Here is a 24,129-nt window from a genome sequence, read left to right as displayed (position 1 = left end):
TAAATATTTTGCAATTAATTAACCAATAGTCGCTGCACTCTACCTTGTATTGGATTCCTTGGGTGTAACCGAAGCTGACAACAATTTGCAATTTAACGAAATGACAGCTTAAAACAACCATTAGTAAAGCTTTCGAAGCTTCATTTTTTATTAATAAAAAGTCGTTTCAAATTGTTGAATGGAAACTATTAAAGTTGGTCAAACCAGCAAAACAACCTTTGTGAAGCTCTACTACAAGGAAAAAACCGGATGAGTTCGTTATTGGGCCAAAGAAATCAGTTCTCTGATCATCGCTTCTCCGAATAGACGTGCGTGCTCTTGAATATTTAAACCAATTTTAGAACTAGCATTGAAGTTTTACACTTTTATGTGGCGGTGAAATTAAGCTTATACATTTTCAATATAAATCTACAAAACCCATAAGGGCGATTCTTTAAAATTCTTTCAACTTAATCATTTGTAAAAGAGTGACCTTTTTTACTTGTTTAAAGGTAAACATGTTACAACCACGCAAAACAAACAGGATATCTGATCGTTGTTTAAAGGAAAGCTATATGTTACACTTGAGAATCACCATGCCATATTCTACTTATTATAAGCAGAATCTAGCTTTGTTAACAACACTCATTTTAACAATGGCTCATATTGAAGCTTGTCTTGCGATTAGTGAGTATTAAGAAAATTACATAATTTAAAATTTCCCAACAAGTTAAATACGTATACACTAATACTTTTATATAACGACGGTGTATGTGTCATAGCTTCAATAAACAAATTAAACAAATATGTATATTTAAATAAACTTTGTACAGTTAAGACAGCAGGAATCTGTATTATTAGCGTTAAAGGAATGAGGTTTTCATACTATATGCTATAACCAGTTTCAAACAGGTACTTTGGCTGAATTTGGTATTTGTGGGAATCTCTAAAAAACGGAAAAGAAACTGCAAATCGAAGCTTATATATACTATTTTCGCACTTTCATATAAAAATCACACGTCAATGGCCGCCGGTTCATTAGGTTTTTATTTATTTGTTAAATATAGATTTGGTTACATGTATTGCGTTAGCCTTACAAATAACTTTTAAACAAATTCTTACCTTTTCGGTATTAACTTTTTAATAGAAAATTCATTTTTATGTCTAATAATGATTATGGGTGTGGGACAATGTGAAAAAAATATGTATAGGGAAATGGACCAAAAATGTAGATCCATGAAATCTAACCAGGTTAAATGGATGAATTAACTAACCCATTTATATCATTGAATAATCTTAACAAATGTGGTGTTATTTGCGTACACTCGAACACTGTGGGATAATAGCATATCCGGCAAAACCAGTTGGAATCAAAGATGAAAGATATAAAAAATTTAAAATAAAAAATATAAATATAAAATATAAAATATAAAATATAAAATATAAAATATAAAACATAAAATATAAAATATAAAATATAAAATATAAAATATAAAATATAAAATATAAAATATAAAATATAAAATATAAAATATAAAATATAAAATATAAAATATAAAATATAAAATATAAAATATAAAATATAAAATATAAAATATAAAATATAAAATATAAAATATAAAATATAAAATATAAAATATAAAATATAAAATATAAAATATAAAATATAAAATATAAAATATAAAATATAAAATATAAAATATAAAATATAAAATATAAAATATAAAATATAAAATATAAAATATAAAATATAAAAAAAAATAAATATATAAATTGAAGAAAATATGTCGGTTGACTTATTGAAATTTTATTTTTTTTCAGATCAGTCTTATTTATTAAGCCCGACGCCAACTTTTCCAGCTATAGCAGGGGATGGTAAGAATATTAAAAAAAATCACGCTGTTCCCAAGTAATTGTGCTTTATTGGTAAAATTTATAAAATGTTAATATAGTACGAGTACGTTAATTAACACGAAACAAATGTCTGTTAATATTAAATAATTTAAAACTAGATTTTAAGTAAACAAAATTAAAATATTCGTGCTACTTCTTATTCATTTTCTTTATTTCTTTCTATGATCACCATCTTTTGGAATGTACATTATGGAAATGTTAATTAACATTTTAAACCTTTACAAAATGATTATGTTCATTTTCTATGTATATTTATTTTCAACTTTTTGTTATTAAAATAACTTATTTTTTGCAAAACTACTACCATCGTATAAAATTACCTTAATGGATAACCAGATATAACAACTATACTCTTGGTAAATAATAAATCAGGTCATGGAGGCGATATTCATGGACGGTATTTGACAGTACGTCCAGAAATAGGTGTTTTGACATCAACCGTTAGAACATTTATTCAGGATGGAATAACAACAGAATTTTCCACCAAGGTTATAGGGACTACTTTAAATAGAGGTCGCCTCTATGCGCAGTACCTTAAAAAGAGTTCTAGAGTACTTTATGAAAACGAAAAACTTGAACCGTCCGTGGTTACTAGTTGGGTAGGTGAGGAAGATTCTCTGCAAACAGCACTATTGCTACAGACCCAGAATGACATTTTTAATTCTGATGACGTTGATTGGCAGGATATTGATAATAGCATACGTATTCAACGGGAAGGATTCGTGGGTAACACCGACTTTGTAATGCAACAAAGCGCAATAGGTAAAAACTTGAAATTTAATGTTTATTCTGATCAGCCCTTAACGTATCAAGATTTTGTGGATCCCAGTAATATCGCAATAAAAATTGACGTACAAAAAACAAACGAAATGAATAAGATGGTTGACGATAAGGTATTGTCTATTGAACATTTGAAAACATTTACAGTAAAAAACACTGTTGGTCAGTTTACAACATCTGCTTTAAACGAAACAACTTCTAACTCTTTTGTTCCAAAGGAAGAAAGAAATCATGGCCAATTAATGGAACCTCGTACAGATAAAAATGTGGAATCCCAAGATCATCAAAGACAATCACACAATAATCTAGTCCTAGCTACTATAACTTATTACGGATTCGCAGAGTTTACCACCGTCGTTGGTGATAGTGTCATAGTTTTTTCTCCAAGTACTATTCACAGCAGTATGAATTTTGGGCATGTTACATCAATAATGGGCAAACCAACTCTACCAAACGAGTCATATCACAGCAACAATAGTCAATCTTTGGAAATAGCACGAAGCACTTTGAGAACGGTTGCAAATTCAGAAAACAATTATGACTTGGGAAAAGTGTCACTTCTTGAGCCAGATTTTAGTTTCACTGCTGATAAGGAAAAGAATTTCCATACTTTATATTTAAATAAGCTAGAAACTTCCGTTTTTCCTCAAGAAGTTGATCAATTTTTTTCCAATGGAAATTTTCAATCCCTGTCTCAAGATGATTTAAAGACAGCAACAAATCACACCATACCGAACATTCAAAAACAAGAAGGCGCCACAACTGTGTTTAAGGATGATGATCCATTTTCTAGTTTCATTGATCTGAGAAACCCATCGACCTTAAAGTTAAATATCGCTGATCAAGAACAAACTTTAAAAAAAATCGAAATATCTAAAAGTGATGAAATGCATAAAAGTTTGACAGATAAAACTGTTTTTGCCATCAAGAAAGACAGCTTGCTTAGCGAACCAGGTGTTGGGAGATATGAAATTGATAATAACAGTAATAAATTATGCAACCATACAACATCTCAAGTATTTCTTACTCAAATGCCTAAGCAATTAGAAACAAACAAACAAATTATTGGTAAGGACAGCATTGTTATTAACACTAATCCACTTTTCGAATACGATATTGTACAAACAACTAAATATTATTGCATTCGAGCTTCTCAATCGAAACACAAACCAGAGCTAAATACAATTTTTGAGTCCTACGGCACTGTTTCAGAGTCACAAGGAGAATTATTATCCATTGAGGACATAGACGATGTAGATGAAACTACATGTAGAGATTTAGAGGATTATGATATGACGACAGAAAACGAAAATGAAAGCGAAGATGATAGTTATGATGATGTAATATATAAAACTCTATTTACCACTTATACATATTTAACAACTTTCTTTGAAGGTTCTCACACAACAATATCTAGCCATACCGAGATTTTAACAAATATCGTATCCTCAAAGTTGGCGATGGAAGGTGACTTAAAATCAAAAAATATTGAAGAGAACCAGATTTCTGAAAACACAATTCAACATGTTTCCCAACAATCGTCAACTTATTCTCCTAAGTATACTATACCTATTGAGATCGCTAGTCTAGTGAAAGAGGAAACTACAGAAAATAATACTGAAAAGGAAAAAACCCACCAGACAATAACTACTTATATCGACGATATAAAATATAGTAGGACCCTATATACAACATATACATATTACACATCAATTTTTACGGATAATAAAACTGAAGTGCAATCGCAAATCGAAATAGTCACAAATTATATCTCTGACACTTCGCTCAAAGCTCAAAGTAGCACTCCCCAAACTTCTTATCCAAATAGTTTTTCGATATCCGAGATTCTTACTGACAAACAAAAAATCGAAAAAGCGGAACTTATGACATTTAATATGGTGGTAAATTCGAGTCGTTGTTTAAACTGCACAAATCAAATAACTGTAGTTACACAGACTTCCCTTGACGATCAAATAAGCTCAGAAAGTAATACCGAGGAAATTTTACCATCGGCAACGTTTCTTCTCCAAACAAGTTATACAACATTTACCTTTTATACTACAATGTATGTAGGTGATGATACAAATGTTATCAGTCGTCTTGAGACTATAACCAACGTAGCTACTGAAACTCTGCAGCCTACAAAATTAGTAAACATAGACCATTCTTCATTCCCGATAACTTATTTTACAACATTTACATATTGGACTAAGTTAGCAAAGGATGGTGAGATTACTACTCTGAGCAGAGAGGAAACATTATCCAATGTGATACAACCCTCAAATGTATCAGTTATAATTGTTGATGATTCAAAGACAATAAATAATGAAGCGATCCAGTCAACTGTAGATGGTTTCAATACGCAAACTTATTGGGAAACCGATATTGCAAACACTGAAATTTCAGCTTTCACTGATATAAGCTTACCATTTGACATTACCACATACTTTACTACGTATACCTATTATACTACTTCCTATGATGTCAATATGACAATTATCGATTCGCGCTACGAAACCGTAACTAACGTAGTGTCACCTAGAAATGTGTCAAGTTTAACGCCAGGCCCTATGACCCTAGATCAGATGATTAAACCTAGTCAGCCCTATATTAAAGACGATTACTCGACCATAACAGGTACCCCAAAAATTGTTTTTTATGATTATAAGCAAATAATTGATGCGGAAAAAGTAAGCACATTGTACTTTACAACGGAAATCATATCTTCAATGAACAGCGAGGGACAAGATCTAAACATAACGAGTAGCACCACTAGACTATATGTTGACGAATCCAAAAAGTCTATTTTAGCCACGATCTTACCTGATGATAGCTTATCCGTCCAAAAAATGTATAAAACTGGTTTAGTAAGACTTATTGAAGGAAAGCGCATTCAAAACAGCACAACTACCTTATACCAATCAAAAGTTATAGGTACTGTCATAAGCAATCGCTATGCGCAGATAATTGAGAGTACATCAAGCTTTTTTTTTGAAAAGAAAACTTCTGATGACAATTTGCTTTCGACAACCGTTAAATCCTTTGATATGGCAACTCAAAATTATAATTTATTGGAATCAATAGAATTTGTTAAAAGTGAAAGTGATGAAATAAAAGACCCTCAAATCTCAAAAATAGGGGAAGACGTTAAGAAGAATTATACACCAATAAATACGAAACGACCATTTGCACCTGTAATACGTCCTTTTGCCTCGCGAAACAGGCCAACATTCGCACCAAAACAGAAAATTATACTCCCAAGTAGCGCAACCATAATAACAAGATCAGACGTCACACCAACTATTACTGCAACACCTGCTTTAAAATCTGCTGGTAGGTATAGCTCGTCGCGGCGGAGTGTGATATCCAATGTTCCGATTAATCCCAACGAACAAAGTTTATCTCAAGCTCAGTCATCGAGACGCCTCTTTGGGCGTCAAACAAAGTCATTAATTGGTTCAATCGAATCGGTTGGCGCTCTGCAGTCTAGTGATACCTTTTCACCTTTGAAAACACGTTTTGCCTTATCCTCACGCCCATTACATAGCTCTAGACGGCAAAATGTAAATGTTTCTTATCGTTCATCGAATATTCCTGTTTTCCGTGGGTCTGGAATAATAAGTAACTCTCGGCTGCGGATAAATGTAACTAATTCTGGCTTAGTACCAAGTGTAAGGACTACACAGTCTATAACACAAGCAAAGGATCTAAGCTCGGAAAGTAGTGCCGAAGAAGAAGATTTAACAGACGAAATAGCTGATGATGAAGAAAACTATAGACGCAACAACAACCCATTACTGCGTTTCCGACGGCCTATAAATGGACCCAGTGGGTTTGCTCCTGTTTTGCGACAGACTGGCAGTTCTCAAGGAATATCGCTTAGACAAAACCCATTATTAGCCAGATCGAAAACATCAACTACAACAAGCAGCACAACGACAACAACAACCAAGCCCCGATCTAGAAGTTTACAAAGACCTATTGGTCTGCTGCCAAGATCAAGAACACAAAACACACTTTTTCCACCACGGGGACTTTTCCTTAATCAGCAGAAGGATGAAAATAAATTAAACGATAATGTGCCAGAAACTAATTCTGAATTTGACGAATATCACCCGAATAATAACGAAGATGTTACCACACAGGAAAATGTTCAGCGAAGAAAGCGGTCTTTACGCTTTTTAACTAGACCCAAAAATGAAAGGAGAGTACGTCGGCAGGTAGATACACAAAAACGAAACCGATTTCGATATCGTCGACAAAACCAGACAGCAACATTTACCAAAGAAGAATCAAAGCTAATTGGATCTGACTTTGATCGTATTGACACCACATCACCCCCTCGGGAAAAACCTACTTCTAGAATTGGATCAAGATATCGACAGTACACACAGGCAACCCTTGTAGACACATCAACAGCAACTAATCATAGATCAATTCGCCCGACTAGAATGACAACCAAACGCCCTCAATTTACTTTAAGAGAGAAAGATACTAGTTTAAAAAGTTCTGTACGTTCAAGTTCCACTAATAACTTTAGACGGCAACAAACAACAGGAAAAATGTCAATTAGGCGTCCTGTTGGGTCAAGTACAGGAAATTCAAGCAGCCGCAGGCTAAACAGCTATATTACTTATAACCCTAAAAACAATGTAGATCTCGGACGATTATCAAGTACTCCTCGTTCTCGAAACTCGAACTCCAATACATTAAAAAGAGGAAGAGGTCGTGGGCGAAATCGAATCGAATACCCTTCTGAATTACAATCAGTAGAGCATGAAGTTCATTCTATTACAGTTACTCATTTCATACCATCTGAAGTCACAGTGTCGGTAGTTAGCGGACATGTAACTGAGTACAAAAACATTGTCACTGCAAAAACAAGCACCGAGCTACTAGGTCCGAATGACTATGTTCAACTATTAGGAACAAACGGATTGAGTTCTACATTCTTGAATAGAGAAGTTTCAAGTATTAATGTTGCTGGTGCCACAGAACATACAAAATATTTGTTACATGAATCAATTACAAGTTCAATTATTTTTACACCAACGACAATCCGGGGTAGAAAGACATCATTTTCACATATTATTCCATCTACAGCATATTCAGTTGAGTATATTGTGACTACAATTCAGCCTCAAATTTCTGATAATGCGCCGCTCGCCAACATATTGCTTTCCCAGTTACTTTTGGGAAACTTAAATTTACCCACTCATCCAATTATAAGTGCTGTCAGACAGCCAAACGCTGTATCGACTACAATACCTACATCTGTTGAACCTCTTACTGAATACCTCACGCACACTTCCACATATGTAACGACGATATTTGATGGGAAATCAACCATACTTCCAGTTACATTTCAAGGAAAAAAGATTTTAACTACTGTTTATGACACTACTGCACAAACAATAACCGCCACTGAATACAGTGTAGATACCATAGTTAATACTCTATCCGTTCAAAATATACAGTCTGTTGGTCCGGTTGCACATGTAAACAATTTATTGTTGCAACAGTTACTTCTTCAGCAACAACAGGAGTCTTTATCACAGACTCAAGTCATTTCGAACACATTAGCGCCACAACTACTTTTAAGCGAAAACCTACAGGACTTGGATGATACATCACGGTCATTATTTAAATCGGATGCTATTGAAAATGTTGGATATGATTCGGATTTTAACTCAAATAACAAACTTATCAAAACTCATCATAAAAAATCCCGAAAAGTAAGTGGTGGACATAAGCACAGTAGACAAAGCCAGATAGCTATGGAACAGCAAGACCCAAAAGTTATAACACTTTATGTATCCGGACGTAGGCCCGGTGAATTCAGTACTGTATTGTCAACTATAGGAATCGAAAATGATCACTCAGTCACCTTGCAGAAGAGGCACGCATTTATAGAAATAAAGCCTACTAATTCTATAAATCATATTTCCTATACCGGAGAAAGCGAAAAACTAAAGAAAAAAACATTGGGCTCAAAAGATCGCAAAAGTTACTCGACATTTCATGAACAAAGTGATCAAACTGCATCGTTAGGAAGCTTTGTTGGTGATGTGGATCTTTGGTACGCAAAATCAAGTAGGCAATCGACACCACCGCCGACAACAACAATCCAATATGGATTTAATGTATAAAATTAAAATAGCTGGCTATGTTATTAAAGTTGACGTACAATTTTTATAGTATTAAGTATTCATCGAGTCTGCATACAAGCGAAAGAGGGTGTCTTTTTGAAGATGTCTGATTACTAGTCAAAGATAATAAACATTTCAACAGTAGTCTTCCTCAACACCCAACTATGTATGTATGTAAACAAAAATTAAACTTCATAAAGTAACAAAAGATTAATCGTTGCCAATTCTAATATTAAGATTTTGACTTAAAATTGAATAAATTGACGGTAGACTGTAATATCTTAATAGAGTGTACAAAAAGCTAGATATAATGTTTGCATTAACTGGCGTATGCATATGATAGAAATTGTTTTGACTCAGATCGAGCTTACATTTTTTTCCACATATGTATGTAAATATAAATATCTTATGTATAATGAGTACCTTAAAAGTTAAGATTAAAATAAAACAAATATTAACCTTTTAATAAAAAAATAATACTGCACTAATGTATAATACTCTAATAATGTACTTGAGTATATCTCCATAATAATTGTAAGATTTTGGGAAGGACAAAATTTATTTTCTTTAAAAATAATTCATTTTTTCTTTATAGGATATAATAAAAAAAATTGTTCTGTAAGTCTTTAAAACAAACAGATATAGCATTACTGTAATTTTCATACTCATGCATATATGTACATGTACCTTTTTCTGTTATTGTTATTATTATATTTAAAGATGAATATATGTGTATACTAATAAATAAATTTAATCAATTATTCTTACTAATACAAAAATTAACATACGAGTATATACGATCAATAAAAGTAAATTACTATATTTTTTTGTATTACAATTAATTTTAAACGTAAATGTAATGACGATCTTTGGTTTAAATACGTTCTTCACATTTTGGTAAATGTAAATTGACTGCACTAAAACATGTGTCATTTCTCGGTTTATACTGAATGTCTGGAGAAAGATATAATCGAAACGTATTGGATTCAGGGGTAAAAGAAGGCTTTTCTATGTAAAATGCTCTTTATAAAATAAATGACTTTTACCTAACAAAAACATCTTATAAAATTCTTTGCTTTAAATAATTCTTTCTCTTAGGGGTACATCAACATTGGTTTGTATTAAAATTATGTCTTACAGAAAACACATTTAGATACGATCTTAAATCAAATTTCACAAAACCAATACTATTTGTCTGTAAGGATTTTCTTACAACTCTTAAGTGAATATATTGGTTTTCCTCTCTAACTCTAATCCCATTCAGACTATATTTTCCATTCAAATAAAATATTTAAATTGTGTTTTCGAATTAATATAGAAAACTATCGAAAAACTTTTGTTTCCAAGCACAATTCAGGTCCGGGAAAAATAATTCGCGGTACTTACTGGACTTTGAAAATAAAGGTTTACATGGCTCTATGAGGGATCGAATATTGGACGAGAATAGGTACAATCTAGCAACTCGAGTTATGTCAAATGGTGTAGAACTAATAATTGTTAGTGATAAGGAGAAACATATTAAAAACCTTGCGGTGACTAAGCTCATCAGTAATAAAAGTCAAACTATTTTGTTAACTCAGCATTCTAACCAACCCTTTACCTTGGCACCAAGTACGTTGAAATATCAGATGATTTTAACATTGCCTTTTGAATTACAGGTAAGACATTTACATGATTTCAATATCTTCAGAAAATTCTAATATCTTTTCCCATAGAACACTCTTTTTCGTCCAGATAATTCTTTTATTACAAAAGTTTGTCTTACCACCTACACTTATCGCTCATCCTGTGTGGAAAATGCATGTTCGAGTGTAGCAAACCAAACAATGGTTATATTAAATAGTCTAACGGAAGAGCGGAAGTGTCTTCATAAAAGAATTCCAATGATAACAGGCATCACTTTCTCAAGGGTAAGCAAAATAATCAATTTATTATAAACGTTTACAAAATTTTAACATTTTTATCGTATTCAGGCACCAGATCTAGTGATTGCAATGTTCCCAACCACTTATCACTATTTTAACACCATAAATAAGGGCCAACAGGAACAACCTCCGTTTGTAGTCTCCTCAAAATATACTATTATAAATACAATGACATTACCTGCACATTTCGTTAATGTTCTACATTTGTCTAAGGTTTCATCTCCAATCACAAATACCTACATCAGTCAAGTGTTGTTTATTAAAATAGTATTTGATGAAGTCCATACACCGAGACATGTTACAAGTACAAATAACCTTACTCAAGTCGTTATCACAGAGTCTCTTCAAACAACCATTTCTTATGATATTAATACAAAAATAACTAATTTACCTTTTTTGTCGGAAAAAGAAATTATTTCATCAGCTTCAATAATTGAAAAAGAACAATCTAAATATGTGCTTACATACTCAACAAAATCTTTAATGGAAACTGTAACCTTCTCTACAACTAATTTACATAAAAGTTTGACCGAAATGTCTTCATACATTTCTATATTAAAACAACTTTGTCAAAATGATTCAAAAGTTCCCACCCATCAATTAAAGCTTCAGATTTTTGTTATACAAAATATAGTAACCCATACTGTGGGTAGTTCGCTATTGAACACAAATATTTTACTTTCGTTAAACTCCGAACTAATGCTTAAACAAAAAAGGATCGAACCCCAAACTATTGTTAAAATGGCAAGCCTTTCGGCAGGTGGCAATATTCAAGTAACTGCTATGAATATTTTTAAAGATCTAAATTCAAATTACATCCCTTCATGCTTACAAGAATCGCCCAATTCTATTAGTGCCAACAGCAGGAACAATTACCAGAAAAATAATTCAAATTTAATATTACCAAATTCTGAAAATTTTACGACATACATAAAAAGTAATGATAAATATAGTTCTCGTATAGTTTTACATTCGAGTATTATTGAAAAATTCAATGTAAAATGTTTCCGTCCAATAATAAATGTTGTTTCACAAATATTAAAAAAACAGTTAGTTCATACACAAACGGCACTAACCAACAAAAGCACATATATTAAAAAAAACTTAAAACCAAATATACTACAACGCCAAACTATATCAAAATCAAGGGTAAATCCAGTTTACATACCTTTGGAGCAAAATGAGTACAATAAATTAAAAAAAAATAATTTATATCCGTCAGATAGTGAACAATGGACACATGATTTTTTGAGAAATTTAATATTTAATAAAATTTCTTTATATCTGCCTAAGCATACTTTAACAAACATTTTATCTACCGGAGACGATGTAAACACATCAAAGGTATATAGAAACGAGTTCATTTATAGCGGTATATCCATAAAACCCGGTGAAGTTATAACTGCCAGGAATAATGTCATTTTTGGAAGGCCAAATATCGATATGAAAGTATCTCAAACATTGTTAAGCGGCAACATATCTACATCTTCTAGTCATCAATTAACTTCCCAGAAACCATTGCACTCAACTATTTCATTTTTTTCCAAGAGCATACATAATTCCCATTCAAATAAGGAAAGAATAATGATAAAGTATGGTAATATATTAAAACCGCCACCATTAACAGTAAATCATCAATTACTACAACAGCATTCTTCAACAATACAGATAAAAATAAGAAAACCACCGGTCACAATAAGGTTTTCATCTTATGTACGGTTAAAAAAAAGTTCGAGCATTGGTATTTATTCTTCTCAATCAATAATTAGATTGAATACTGCTTTTTACAAAAATCAAATTTTAAATATATTTCAAACACCTCAAATATTTGGTTTAAGTCTGCCATCTGCGAAAGGTGAAACAGTGTCAAATAGATCTGACTTTTATTTTATTAATAATATCTCTCCAGTATCTTTACAACATACTTTTCTCCATAAAATACCCATTATTGTATCTACATATGGCGCTCTTCAACAAGTAAAACTCAAAAACAACGTCAGTAGACATACAATTAATATGCATGGCCGTCCTCTAACTTTTAATAAAGAATTTGTAAATGATCCACACGAAACAACCGTAAGGGGACAAATTGAATTGATGCCATACATCACAGTATCTATGAACGACGATAGAATGGATGTTCAGCTTACACACAGGAGAGTTGTACATGAACACTTGGATCCCGCGAGTACTAAATTCAAACTAGAAAGTATTAAATTAAGAAATGGTCAACATAGTTTTTACTTTGAAAATACCAAAACAAAAGTAATATTCAATCATCCTATAATCTATACAAACAAATCTTTCTCTCAATCTACTTTTAGTCAAGATAATAGTGATAAGTCAAACAGTAAAACAACTAGACATATTATTGGAATTCTTAATAAAAAGTTAAAACCATTTATTGATTCATGTCAAAAAGAGGAGCATTCAAACAAATCATCGCTGTTATTAAAGTCAAATAATTACCAAGAATATGACTTCTCATCGAAAAAACGTTTTTCAGTGATTAGGCATATAACTGATGTTACAAAACCTGAGAGCACAAAAGAGCACAATCACATTGAGAAGTCAAATACTCTCAAGTTACCTTTGACCGATATACACGCGTTAAAAATATCTTTTAAATATTTCATTGCCAGTCCACAATACAATTCAGTAACACCATTCACCAATCCAAGACCAATTTCATTAATGTCAATATTTAGGACTTCTGGTATTAAATGCAACAAGGACTGCACAAACATTATATTAAAAGAAAAAAAATACTCTTTTAAAATGCTTAATCCATCAGAAATTTCGCTGGATGATATAAACTCTGTATCAAAAAAAAACGTGGTATGGGAAGCCATATCAGGGGCATTGATAAATACAAAAAAATGTAATCCGTCTACATATGCGTCCATATATTCACGGGAAACACCAGATTATTTTAATATATTAAAGCCCACAAAAACAAAATATATTAATTTAATAAACGTTTCTGAAATAGGCATTATTTGTGATAGAAACAATTTTACATACAATAATTACTCGTTTCTTAACACACCAAAAAAATATATTAAAATCCCACTTTCCATTGCTATACAAAAAATATTAACGTCATCAAGAATGAACACACAATCACAAGAAGTTCTTGAAAGTGTTGTCATTAGTAAATTGTTTTCGAAATTGAAAACTTCAAGTTTTCTAGCGAATCAATTTAAAGTGACATCTGGTTTTAGTTCTTCAACGACTGTAAATTTTACTGAAAAAAAAAATGGAAGCACTTCTAACCATAAATTTATTGGAGACGAAATAAGCTTATACCCAACAAGCGACTCAAAAAGCTCACTCCACAATATAATTCTTGAAGAGTCTCCTTCAAAAACAAAAAAAAATACTGTTGATGCTTGTCATCCACCTTGCAAATTAAATAACAATGAAATATGCGTTACTTTTGCTAATAATACCGGATCTTTAAATTCATGTGAGTGTCGACCAAGTTTTGGTCGCATGTTTTTGGATCGCCCTTGCAAACGTATGTATTTTGATTTAATTATTTAATTTAAAATAATAATAATCTTGTTTTAGCTTCTTTTACATACGAAATGAAAGTTCAAGCCGCATCTTCAAGAAACCATACTTTTAAGCGTAACAATAAAATGAAAAGAATATTACTAGAAGCCGCTAATCGCATTATTATGGAATCAGATTATAGGGACATATTTCACGGCGTGCAAATACGAAATGTTTTTGCAGATAAGAATGATACCTTATTAATTACATTTTTGCTACAGGTGAACGATTAAAAAAATCATTTTATTTATAATAATAATATATTTTTTAAATGTACATAGCTGTCAGAAAATCTCGATGTTGATCAACTAACATCCGAATTTAAAAATTATTTTCGACGTAACAACTCAAGAATCGGCACTGGTCTGTTCATGTCAAAAAATGGACTACATTTACAATCACTTAGAGGTAAAGCCTTAAAAACATTTTTTTATATAATGACTTTTATAATTTTAGATTTTGATGAGTGTGTTGATCATAACTTTAATGATTGTTCTATTAATGCTCACTGTCTTAACTTGATTGGCAGTTACACTTGCAGTTGTAAGACGGGTTACAAAGATATATCTGATAACGATTTATACCCAGGTCGAAATTGTTCAGATAATATAAATAGATGTGCTAAGTGTAACTATAACGGGAAATGTATTAGCGAGTCAATCCACAAAGGGCAGCTGGCGATAACAGTATGCAAGTGCCATTCCTGGTATGGTGGAACGAAATGCCAAGTTAATAAAAAGATTATTATAATCTTTATTTTTACAACTGGTACAGTTATATTTATGTTGCTGCTGTCTTTCATTGCACTAATGAAAATCAAACATAAACTGTGGGCTAGGGAGAAAAAAAGTACATTTTTTATTTCAGCTTCCACCCTATATCCTAGTACGATAACACCAACTAATGTTGGTGGACCATTAAACTGTGGAAATGGAAGTATAAATGAATTAAGTCTACGCATTACATCCATCGATAAAAAGGTAATCGCCACATTAAATGAATGTGTATTAATAATGTTAGATGCCCTATTTCTTTTTTGCAGAAAAGTAACGACTTGAGAAATCACCATTTTAAGCCTATATTACTTAGAAAAACTAGTGCGATTAAAAATTACAAGACCCCCTCAGCTTTGTATGTAAACGGTGATTTAAATATCAAATATGCCATTGGAAAGATTGCCTTTATAAATAAAAGAATAAATAATAGCCCATACAATGATGACGAAACGGACCGTTCGGTTTCTTTTTTGATTCCACGCGTAAAACTTTATGTACCAAATATTTCTCAAGAATCATTTTCTGCTAATTATTCTAATAGATCAATTAAGGATATTAAAAACGAAATGGTGGTGGATGATGCCATTGACGTTGCTAAAACATTTCACCACACCCAAATAAAACATTATTTAAGGAATTACAAAGTATATGACTGAAATTACAAAAACCTTTGGATAATTTAATTTAAATAAAATGAGTTTTAAAAAAATAAAGAATAAAATTATATTTGCCCATTACTATGCTAACCTTTGTTTAAAAAAAGTGTATTGACGAAAATAATTTTATTATTGGCTGTTGGTCCTGGTATTGCCTGACTCCGAAAAAGTCCTGAATACAGAAAAGGTGGCAGAAACAACGGAAGAAAGAATGGACTATAAGGAAAGCTTCGGTCTGGGCTAAAGTTACTCACAATAATACTTTCTTATTGGGACTTAGGAAAAAAAACCCTTCAAGAAGGTGATGAATGTAGGCATCAGTCAGCGAGATTTTACGGAGTGCAGGAAGTCGCAGATCAGCAAGTAAAGTTATATACTAACTTTGTAATATAAAGAACTCTATAATATCGTATATAGAAGTCCATCTTGATTTTCTTGAGTATTACGCAAACGTTGATTTTACCATGTTGTTGCTTTTGGGCATTCCCAATCCTTACCCCATAAAGGTATGCTATATATGCATAAAGGAGGTTATGGCCATTAAGTATCTAATGTAAAGGGATCCCCAGATACCATTCATATAAAATGGTTTCCGCGGCATGTGGTAACAATCTGCATGCTTAATCCATCATGTATAGTTCCCGAGATTTCAGCATTAATACAGAAAGATGCTAGTGTTTTTTCTTTCTGTGGTAGGCATCGGGACAGACGCGCATGACTAAATGGGCTTTCCTATTGACCGTTAATTAGGATACTTATAGGTTCACATTCCTTCCACACATCTGAGGTATGTACTCAGATGTCCAACGAACACATTATACCTTTTTACGTTACGAGCAAAAAATTATTACTAGTTATAAATCAAGTATGCGCGAACAATAAGCACAAGTACAACTTTAGTTATTGAATAAAAAATATTTATTTTGGTAGTCTGATCGCAATATTGTAGTATCATCATGTAGAATAAGGAAATAAAAATTTTGACGTTATCCTTAATTGAGTGGCACATAAAATACATTAATTTTATTTACGTTTCGATGCAGAATAAATGAGAAGAAGAGAACGCATAAGAAAAGTATTCATAAGAATATCATATCATATCCTTATTTCATATAAAAGGTAGCATATATTATAACATTAGAGTATAATGCTATGGTATGGTCTTATATAGAAAAAACACCAGTTTGCCTACAAGGTAATCGGAAAGCGCCATAGTCGATTGGATTTCGTCACCTTAGCTTAGCTCAAGTCGCATATATTCTTATGCGTGTAATTAAAAATAATAATATACAAAATTGGTTAAATGAAAAAATACAAACGTGGTAACAAAATAGTTAGGTAGGTGAAATGGGCACACCAATTACCAATCCATGGTTAAATGGATAACATTGATACCAACCACTGTCTAAACTAGTATTTTCCCTGTCTAAATTGATTGCTGACAAATTGTAACAGGAAGAAAAGCTGTTGTCAAGTACCGTGATCATCATGCCTAAATGAATGCCTAAACTTTGCTATAAGGGTAAATAAAATTAAAAAAAAAACATTTATGGCAAATCACTCTGGAAGTTATATGAAAATATATGTTGACTGATTCTCAGCGAAACTTAAAAGCACACAAAATTTCATAGCAGCGACATAGGTACTCTATTAAGAGCATAATAGTGTCTATTGTCATATACATGAATGCAGATGAAAACCGGAGCAAAGCACTCAGCTTGGATCTGGTTATTTATAACTGAACTTTCAAAGCTACATTCAAGCCAGCGTAACGCTTTAACCCAGGTAGCCAACGCATATATGTACGAACTCCCCATAAGTATAGGTGTATCCATCTAGTGAGTTTTACTTGTTGTGAACTTTCGCTACAGGCAGACTGTTTAGGCGCTTGATTCCGTTTGCGTTTTTTCTTATATTTATAAATCGTGACAAATTTATAAAATTTAAAAATTTCAAGCACATTTAAAATGAGCTTTAATTTTGGTATTTTGATCATTATAATAACTATAATAGCTTGTGTTAAAGCTGAGCATGACGATACCAATGCTGGTGAAATCCGAGTCTTCAAACGACTTATTCCGGCTGATGTTCTGAGAGGTACGTAAAGCAATATCCGAAAATTTGTAGATATACACATGCATATTTATAGGGTAAATAATATATATATATATACTTTATTACTTTAATATTGTTATTAATTTAATATTTTTCCGCATATTAGTTTATTGAATTGAAGAAAATGTGATTTGACATTTGATTATGCATGCTAAAGATCTTTTAAAAGCTTGAGGTTATTCATGAATAATTCAAGCTTTTATGTTCAATCATATTGCGAACTATTGTTTTCATGTGAACTGTCATTTTTAAAAGAGCGACCATAAAATTCTCTCTTCATCAATTGTAAAATAATTTTTTAGAATACATTTATATATATATATGTATATATATATATATATATATAACACTATAACACTATATATATAACACTATACATAACACTAGATTCACGATTAATAAAATTTTATATAACTTTTAGATTTTCCGGCGATGTGTTTTGCTTCCACTCGATGTGCTACTGTAGAGCCCGGAAAGTCTTGGGATCTCACACCGTTCTGCGGTCGATCTACTTGCGTACAAAATCAGGAAAACGAAACTAAGTAACGTTATTATTTAAAAGCGATAACAAAAAATCAAATTGTATTCTATGTAATTTGTAGGCTTTTAGAACTTGTAGAAGATTGCGGCCCATTGCCCTTAGCGAATGACAAGTGTAAATTGGATACTGAGAAGACAAATAAAACCGCTTCCTTTCCTTATTGTTGTCCCATTTTCACATGTGAGTCTGGTGTTAAATTGGAGTACCCCGAAATTGGAAAGGACAACGACAACAACAAAAATTAATTAACTTTAAAAATTATATTTCTTGCGAAAAATAACTAACATGTAACATAATTTTTAAATACATTTCTTGCTTTAGTCAGAAAAGACTTATTTACTTCTTATTCCCATTACTTGTAGGTAAAGCATCAGGTTATACTAACTTTTGGTACCGCATATAAAAAGTAAAGTATATAAACATCGTATCATTTTTTAATGCGGTGCTTTGACAAATATAAAAATACTTTACGTTTATGAGGATTACTTGCGGCGTACCGATGCAGTTCTCAGACGTCTTAGCTAATTTAACACCCTTATCCAACAAACAGAAGCTTATTTCTGCGTGCAAGAGGTTGCTTTCGAAGAACAAATTTCAGCATACGTCAGCGCAAAATACCGCGATACAACATTTTTTAGAATTAAACAAAAACAGTTTGCGATATCAATGAATTTTCTTTATTTCTGTGGAAGTGCATTCGACGGCATTATGTATAAAACTCGATATCGTTTCCATGGGCACGCTTACAAAAAGTCCAGACTCTGATCCCAATTTTTTGGAGATGCATGATCCACTTGAGTACCCCTCGCCCATTAGCATATTTGGAATACTAACGAATCTAAAGAAGAAGACGAATCTAATGAAGATTCACAAACATACGACGTGGGTGGTCTTGTGTGGCTTAAGTTCTTGTGTAAATTTGATTTGACGCCACAGAGATGGCCAAAGCTTGAGAACGACGTGTGGATACTGATACAGCAATATTCTCGACACTCGGGTATTTCTTTGTCTCACTGGAACGGGAAGTTTTTGTACTGTGTTGTCTATTCAAATTTTTCCACTAGACACTTCATTGTTGCTCTGACAGAAAAATTATGGCGGCAATAAATTGGTCGTAGCGCCCTTAAATTTTAATATTTTTGACTCGATTGCGGATAATACATTTTTGCCTGATGAAATGGCAAACCTTTTTGAAATGAAAACTTAAAGACCGGGAAAATATGAATGTAAAGATGAAGGCGTAAGCTTATGCTTTCTGGAGGGTTGGTTAGTTTTTCAATATTCCTAAACCATTAACATTGTTACGTTATATTGGGAGTTCTTGTCTATGTACGCATTATATTGGGAGTTCCTTTCTTTGTTTTTTTCACAGAAGTTAGAGCGAGTAGCTGGAATAGACGGCGTGATACGGGTTTTTGGTTTTGATTTGAACTCGTAATAAAAATTTGGAAATGGAACTTCCACGATTTATTTATTCTAAAGCAATTAAAAACTCTTAGTTGCTCAAAATTTTGATGACCCCGACGTGATCACAGCGCGTTTTGATTATTGTGATTAGTTTAAAAGTGCCACTTGCCGGAAACTTGTTGTTTTTGTTGTAATAACCGTGCACTTACATAAATTGCATTATAGAGTCTGGAGCTGAAGCCGTTGGACCTGCTGCTTCAAGCAGGGAAAGGATGTTGCGGAGACGAGCAGAGGATACCTGTCAAGAAATGAAGGTCCTGCATCAGATGGTCAAGGCTGCTATTCTGACCGAGGACTCAATCATTATGACCCACGAGTCAATAGAAAAGCGTCTTCGTGACCGATTTGCCGCGATTCAGGAGGAATTAGAGGAGCTGAATTATAGTGAATTCGGAAGTGATTTATATTGGAAATTCTCTCAGCTAGCCACGGACGTGCACGTCGACATCCAGGTGAAAGTTGCTAAAGAAGTTGGATGGTACCAGTGGTGCTGGTATTTCACACACTCCCTTCCAATGCGCCGCCTGCTCCGTGTGGCCTGTGCGGTATCTTATCACATGCTGTGCCTTCTTGCCCAAGGTTCCTTGCCTTGCAAGTTGATGAACGATACAATGAAGTCCGAGGACTTGCCCTCTGCTTCGTTTGCCTCAAGTCTGGATACCTAACCCGTGGATGCTGATCCTCCCGCTGCTCAACGTGTAATCGCCGACATCATGCCCTGTTACATCCTTGCGACAAATTATCCAGCACTGCTTCCGTTCCCGCTTCCGGCGTCGATCCTGCCGGACACGATCACACGCGAGACGACGAATATTAAGAACATGTTCGAGGATGAGCTGCTGGAGACGCGACATCTTCTGGATGATACGGCCAAGTGGCCGTGGCGAGATCGATAGCAAGCATGGGAGGAGAGGATGTGAAGGACCGTCTGGACAAGAAAACCAAGGAGTGCATCACTGCTGAGGGAAATGCCCGCATGTACGAGTCGCGTTTCAATGAGCTGAGCAAATTCAACCTGGCCAATGCCAATCGGAAGAAGATTACTGATGAACTGTTCGATATAACCAAGGAGTTGGATCGTCTGCGCCAGCAGTTCGAGCACACGCGCAAGGCTATAGAGCAGGACACACACATTCAGAGCCTGCGTGAGGACCTGGACAGCAGGAGATCAATTAGTCGCGCCATATCCGCCAGAAAAAGAACAAGTTGAAGCAGTCGCTACAGGAGCTGCGCTTACAGATGCGAATTATCGAGTCGCTATACGAGGATAAGTTACTGAGATATCAGCTTTTCTACATAAGGCGAAACCGGTCTTTCGACCTTGGTAGGCGTCAGAGTGGGTGTCCGGATAATGGTTAAAGCTATAGCATCTCAAGATTATACATACTTAATCTCAACTTTCTAGCTCTGATATGTCCTGAGATTTCAGCTATTTTAGTTTTCCGCAGTCTGTGAGCGTTAGAGTGGGCGTGGCAGGACGCTGAAATAAAGTTGCGCAATGACATTTTTATTCGAAAGATAATCTTGTGGCATTCTATTTTAAATAAACAGTCAATTTTTCTGAATGTAACGGTGTTTTGACATACACTTGAGGGTTAGCTTCGCTCCAAATGCGACAGTTTTGTTTGTTAACGTAGCCATTCAAGCAGAAGTACGCTTTATCGATTTTGTCGACGATAAAGTGGACTCGTTACGTATATATTATTTTCTCAGTTAACAGCTGTTAAATCGCTCGCCATCTTGAACAGTAATGCCAACTCTAAAAATACACCCTTTATATACTTTATAGAGCCGGAAATGAGTCCTTCTACCTGTTACATCATTTTCAACGAATCTAATACACCCTTTTACTCTACGAGTACGAATACGGGTATAAAAATAAATAAATATTTTCTTATATTTTCCCAACCTTGTAACAAGAACCAAAATGTATAACTTTTCAAAATATTTTAATTCAAATTTTTTTTATTTTAAATATTTAAATTACAGACCAATAAAACATAACTTAATTGTGCATTTTGTATTTAATTGTGCTAAAGCTAAGACAATCGAGAAATACTGACAATTAGTCACAGTCGATAATAATTGCTACAGTTTTTTTCTATACGATTTGTTTATTTTTCGGCGTTTTAAAATCATATCATATAAAGCGTCCAAACCTTCCTGGAGGCCTTCGCCAGTTATAGCACAGGTTGGTTGTATATACCACCCACTGAATTGCATGCCGTTGGAAGAAACCCTGCTATGTTTAATACTATGAAAGCAAGTTTTAACGTCTCTCTGATTTTTTTGAACCACGTCAGAATTATTGCACGAATGGGGATATATGAATGTTGGGAATGCTCCTCCGCCAATCGAGGATTTGTCATCCTTACCTTCAAGAGCGGGGTTTATGTGGATCATTGATGAATGCAAGTGACGCGTTTTGTGTTCTTTCAACGATGTTTCTGTAATACTTTGGTTTAAGATGCTAGAGCCGATTAAATTAATTTTGGAGGAAGATTCGGAATTAGGTAGTGTTGATACATTCGGCATAGGGTTATAAAGTTCATTCAGGCCTAAAAGTTTTTCCAGCTCCTTTGCACCACACGCGTTAGGAAGATCTTGCTTATTTGCCAATATCAGCACCGGAACACCCTTAAAAATTAACAAAAATATATTATACTTTTAACAGCTTACTAAAGTAAACTAAACTACTAAACTAAAAATAAATCTTTTTGGTGTTTATGTGTTCTCCTCTACAGAATTATAGAACGAAATTGTTTTGCCGGTGTTCACACAGGGGTATCACTACCGTCTAGATGTTTTCATTGTTCATGACACGAATTTAGTATTTGTTTTCTTACACATTTATTTTTAATATCATTAGAACCTTATCTAAACGTAGAATAAGTCACTCGCATTTCTCATTTTTTTTAACTGGTCCTTATGACAATAAAAACAGAAAAAAAAGGTCGTAAACGATATACTGACAGTAGAAAGCTAAAGAGAAAATTAGCATCTGAACTGACCAATGAAACACCATTGTTGTAGCATATAGCTTCTGTATCGGCGACAAAACTGTATTTAATGAAGTTAAGAATCGCTACAGAATTTATTAACACATTCATTCTATTTTAAAGGTTCAATTAATTGGCAGATATGGGTTCGATCGGTCAGCAGGATGATGGACATCATGAAAGTCTATTAGGTCGGATAAATCACTGTTTGTAATTTGGACAATCATATTAATAGATTATAAAAATCAAATTGTTTGTTTAAGCAAATCAAAAAGGAACCGAGACGTCAGCATTCTTACGAAAAGCGCCAACCGTTTTTCGCGCTTGGTGAAAATAATACTAATCAATTCTTAATTTTCTAGCTATTATGGTTTTTGAAAGTCATCTCAAGAATCTGTATGCTTAGTCTCAACTGAGTATCTCTTATAGTTCCCACGGGCAGACGGAAGGACGGATACATGGACAGTCGGACGGATATATGGACAGTCGAACATTGTTAAATCGAATCCTGATCCTGATCAAGAATACTTTTTGGTCCCCACACTTGTTGCAAAACTGTCTTGGAGGGAAAAATTCCGAAAGGTAACTACTCCTTATTTAAACGTCTTAAATTATTTGCTTTTAAATTTTGGAATTATATAATTCTTTATATTTGTATTAAAAAAAATAAAATAACATTCAAGTCTGTGTGCAGTGTACGGTAAAGTACTTTTTATCAACGAGTTTTTGTTTTGTCTCGAGGAGCTTTGCCTGTTCATTCACAAATATACAATTATTATTTTTTTAAGAAAAATGTTTAATAGGGTTGAGATCAAAGGTGTTCGATGAGATGTTCGCAGCTGAATTATACAGAATTATACAGAAGACAAGTTGCCATACTTTTTAAATCATAGTTTTTGAGCAATTCTACTATGGAAGTTCAAAATTGTGTCTTCATCTTAAGGCAGAGCATTTACTAGCCCAAATACAAGAAAGCGTGCGCATATTTAGTGACGTTGGTTTGCAGCTGTGGACTGAGAGAAAAGAAATCATGACTCCTTTTACTGACCCGCCAAGTACGAAATATACTCTAAATTGCAAACACAAGGTATAAGGAATGAATTCCGATGCAACTGTTCAAAGATGTTTCAGCAAGAAACAAGAAAAAACAAGAATAAACGCTATAGTCGAGTACCGCCACTATAAGATACCCGTTACTGTTCTACACAATTTTAAAATATTAATTTTTCTAGTGGAAATTCCCAAGGCACCACCTATTGTCGAAGAAAGC

At 33.3% G+C, this 24,129-nt stretch overlaps 3 protein-coding genes across 13 annotated transcripts in view; 2 read left to right on the top strand and 1 right to left on the bottom strand.

Annotated features, from left to right (window-relative positions):
- LOC108108741 (ADP-ribosylation factor-like protein 4A) overlaps window positions 1-24,129 on the bottom strand; it is a 29,499-nt gene that overhangs the window by 3,676 nt on the left and 1,694 nt on the right. For 4 of the 5 annotated variants that reach the window (XM_017216883.2, XM_017216893.2, XM_017216902.2 and 1 more), the window contains exon 5: window positions 21,793-22,497. The exons of the other annotated variant lie outside the window; for it this stretch is intronic. In XM_017216883.2, coding sequence (XP_017072372.1) covers window positions 21,949-22,497 — 549 coding nt within the window. In that variant the 3' untranslated portion in view covers window positions 21,793-21,948. Of the gene's footprint in view, window positions 1-21,792; window positions 22,498-24,129 lie in introns of those variants that run through there. 5 annotated transcript variants of the gene reach the window in all.
- LOC108108683 lies at window positions 180-15,807 on the top strand. Of its 7 annotated transcripts, XM_041818600.1 has the most exons (10): window positions 180-308; window positions 492-666; window positions 1,801-1,854; window positions 10,403-10,480; window positions 10,538-10,732; window positions 10,796-14,267; window positions 14,321-14,526; window positions 14,587-14,713; window positions 14,762-15,285; window positions 15,348-15,807. In XM_041818600.1, exons 3-10 carry the CDS (start codon window positions 1,852-1,854, stop codon window positions 15,735-15,737), a joined length of 4,995 nt encoding a protein of 1,664 aa, XP_041674534.1. In that variant the 5' UTR covers window positions 180-308; window positions 492-666; window positions 1,801-1,851; the 3' UTR covers window positions 15,738-15,807. The 7 variants fall into 7 exon arrangements, 6 of the variants coding, with proteins under 6 accessions (XP_041674534.1, XP_041674533.1, XP_041674535.1 ...); XM_041818599.1 differs by having other exon boundaries at window positions 14,587-15,285; XM_041818601.1 differs by lacking the exon at window positions 10,403-10,480 and having other exon boundaries at window positions 14,587-15,285.
- On the top strand, window positions 17,539-18,722 carry LOC108108752. The gene is made up of 3 exons (XM_017216915.2): window positions 17,539-17,834; window positions 18,274-18,394; window positions 18,455-18,722. The coding sequence occupies exons 1-3, from the start codon at window positions 17,705-17,707 to the stop codon at window positions 18,636-18,638; spliced, it is 435 nt and encodes a 144-aa protein (XP_017072404.1). The 5' UTR covers window positions 17,539-17,704; the 3' UTR covers window positions 18,639-18,722.

The sequence above is a fragment of the Drosophila eugracilis genome, unplaced genomic scaffold, assembly GCF_018153835.1.
Source record: "Drosophila eugracilis isolate 14026-0451.02 unplaced genomic scaffold, ASM1815383v1 contig_341, whole genome shotgun sequence".
NCBI classification, from domain to species: domain Eukaryota; kingdom Metazoa; phylum Arthropoda; class Insecta; order Diptera; family Drosophilidae; genus Drosophila; species Drosophila eugracilis.
Note: the sequence above shows the minus strand (reverse complement) of the source record. Positions and strands in the feature narration are given on the sequence as shown.